At 66.1% G+C, this 1,845-nt stretch overlaps 3 protein-coding genes across 3 annotated transcripts in view; 2 read left to right on the top strand and 1 right to left on the bottom strand.

Moving 5' to 3' along the window:
• The window catches only part of AMSG_10212 (uncharacterized protein), a gene marked incomplete at its 3' end in the record, with an annotated part of 1,306 nt that extends 1,027 nt beyond the window's left edge, over positions 1-279 (top strand). The window contains exon 2 of the mRNA XM_013897960.1: positions 258-279. Within this exon, the coding sequence (XP_013753414.1) occupies positions 258-279 (22 nt within the window). The remainder of the gene's footprint in view (positions 1-257) is intronic.
• Positions 280-296: 17 nt separating this feature from the next.
• AMSG_10211 (uncharacterized protein) lies at positions 297-1,385 on the bottom strand (the record flags this gene model as incomplete). The annotated part of the gene is made up of 2 exons (XM_013897959.1): positions 297-1,057; positions 1,358-1,385. The coding sequence occupies 2 exons, from the start codon at positions 1,383-1,385 to the stop codon at positions 297-299; spliced, it is 789 nt and encodes a 262-aa protein (XP_013753413.1).
• A 333-nt stretch (positions 1,386-1,718) lies between these two features.
• Positions 1,719-1,845, top strand: part of AMSG_10210 (uncharacterized protein) — a gene marked incomplete at its 5' end in the record, with an annotated part of 3,144 nt that continues 3,017 nt past the window's right edge. Inside the window, one exon of the mRNA XM_013897958.1 lies at positions 1,719-1,733. Coding sequence (XP_013753412.1) covers positions 1,719-1,733 — 15 coding nt within the window. The remainder of the gene's footprint in view (positions 1,734-1,845) is intronic.

Here is a 1,845-nt window from a genome sequence, read left to right as displayed (position 1 = left end):
TAGCTGTCCGAACCCGAGGCGCAGCGGCAGAGCACGCACGCGACCGCTCCGAAGCTGGTCGGATTGCGGCAGAACCGGGACGCGGCGAGGACCCGACTACTCGGATTCGGGCGCGGGCGCGGTCGCGGGCGCAGGCGCGGGCGCGGGCGCGGGCGCGGGCGCGGGCGGGGAAGGGGTCGGCACGACGGCCCTGGTGAGCGTGCGGCGGAGCGGACAGCGTCAGCGCCGCGGCAGCGCCAGGGCTCGGTGCTTGATAGATGGAAGCACAACCTTGCGTAAAGAGGGGCTCAATTCAGTCAGCGCTGAGCGTAGAGTGCCGGATCAGGCTTAGCCCGCGGCGGAGCGAGCTTGTGGCGGACGAGGAGGTCAAAAGCGAGCTCGTTGTGGAAGAGGTCGCCGTCAAAGTCGATGACAAACGGGCCGGGGGTGCGCGGGTCGGCGGTGCGGAAGGTAAACGTGCGCTTCATGTCACTGCGCTTGCCGTGGCGGGACGAGCGACGCGGGCGCTCCTCGGCAGGCGCAGCGGCGGCGGCGTCGGCGACCAGATCGCGGACAAAGGCCTCGTGGGCAGGCAGGCCCTTGATCAGCTCGACCGACATGGACGCGACCGAGACCGGGGCGACGCGCGGCTGGCCAAGTAGGGTCAGCGTTTTGAGATGCAGCTTGCGGATGGGCTTGCCCTCGTCAAGGAAGGCGCGCAGATCGCGCTTGGCCACGAGGACCTCGTCGACGTAGCGCGAGGCGTAGGAGCGGACGCCGTAGAGGATGGAGCCGGCAAAGGCGACGAGCATGCCGGCGACGCCGATGCGGCCAGCAGTGCCCATAGTGCCTAGCGCATCGATGGTCGAGCCAAGCGCAGTATCAGTCGTCTCGGGAAGCTCCCCGTCTACCGGCGAATAGGCCACAATCAGCGGCGCCAAGGCCATCGAGCCCGTCACCTGCATCAGTGCCCAGTATCCCGCGCCCTCCAGCAGCCACGACCGCTTCGACGCCCGCGCCAGCAGCTCCAGCTCCGACTTGGCCTGAGCCTCGGCCCGTGCCTCGGCCGCCTGCACCGCTGCCGATGACGATGATGACGATGATGATGGTGATGATGATGACGATGACGCGGCGGTGGCGGAGGCAGTGCTCGACTCGGGCGATGTGCTCGGCTCCTTAAAGGTGGGCGAGAGGCCAAGCTTCCGTGCTGCAGGCACAGCAGAGGTGGTGAAGGCCCGTGAGGTGGCGGAAGTGGCCAGGATGCGGAGCATGGGGTGGGAGCGGGGGGAGTGGGGTGCGAGGGGGGAGGGGGAGGGGGAGGGGGAGGGGGGAGGGGGAGGGGGAGGAGGGAGGGATCAAACCGGTGGCGGCAGGCAACACAGAGCCACGAAAGTGATGAGATCCATGGCGAGGACTCCTCGGAGGGGCGTGAGGATCGATGAGATCGCTGGCGAGACTGTTGTTTGTCTGTGTCTCTGTGTTGGTGTCATCGCTCGCGAGCATACAGTCCGATCCAACAGTCCTCAACGTATAGCTATATCCGAGGAGGAGCGTGCTGAGGCTGGGAGGGCGCTCAGAGAAGATCACGATCAGTGATCGCTTTGAATTTTTCTCCCTCCTCGACCCCCTTACATGCGTCGATCCCCCCCCTAGCCCCCCTCCCCCCCCTCCGCACCAACACCGGTCATGGCGTTCCTCCGTGCGCCATAGCCAGCATTATCTCCTCGGCAACTCCCCATATGGGCCCGAGGAACGTACAACCTGCCTTGCCCCCTCTTCTCCCCTATGCGTTCTCGACACAACTTCGTTTTGCGTCTCCTAAGTATGCCATTAAATGAACCGGTGATAGCCCCACGCCAGCCCTCC

Source organism: Thecamonas trahens (genome assembly GCF_000142905.1).
Source record: "Thecamonas trahens ATCC 50062 unplaced genomic scaffold supercont1.61, whole genome shotgun sequence".
In the NCBI taxonomy this organism is placed as follows: Eukaryota; order Apusomonadida; family Apusomonadidae; genus Thecamonas; species Thecamonas trahens.
The sequence above is the reverse complement of the archived record's forward strand: the minus strand, read 5'-3'. Positions and strand labels throughout refer to the sequence as shown.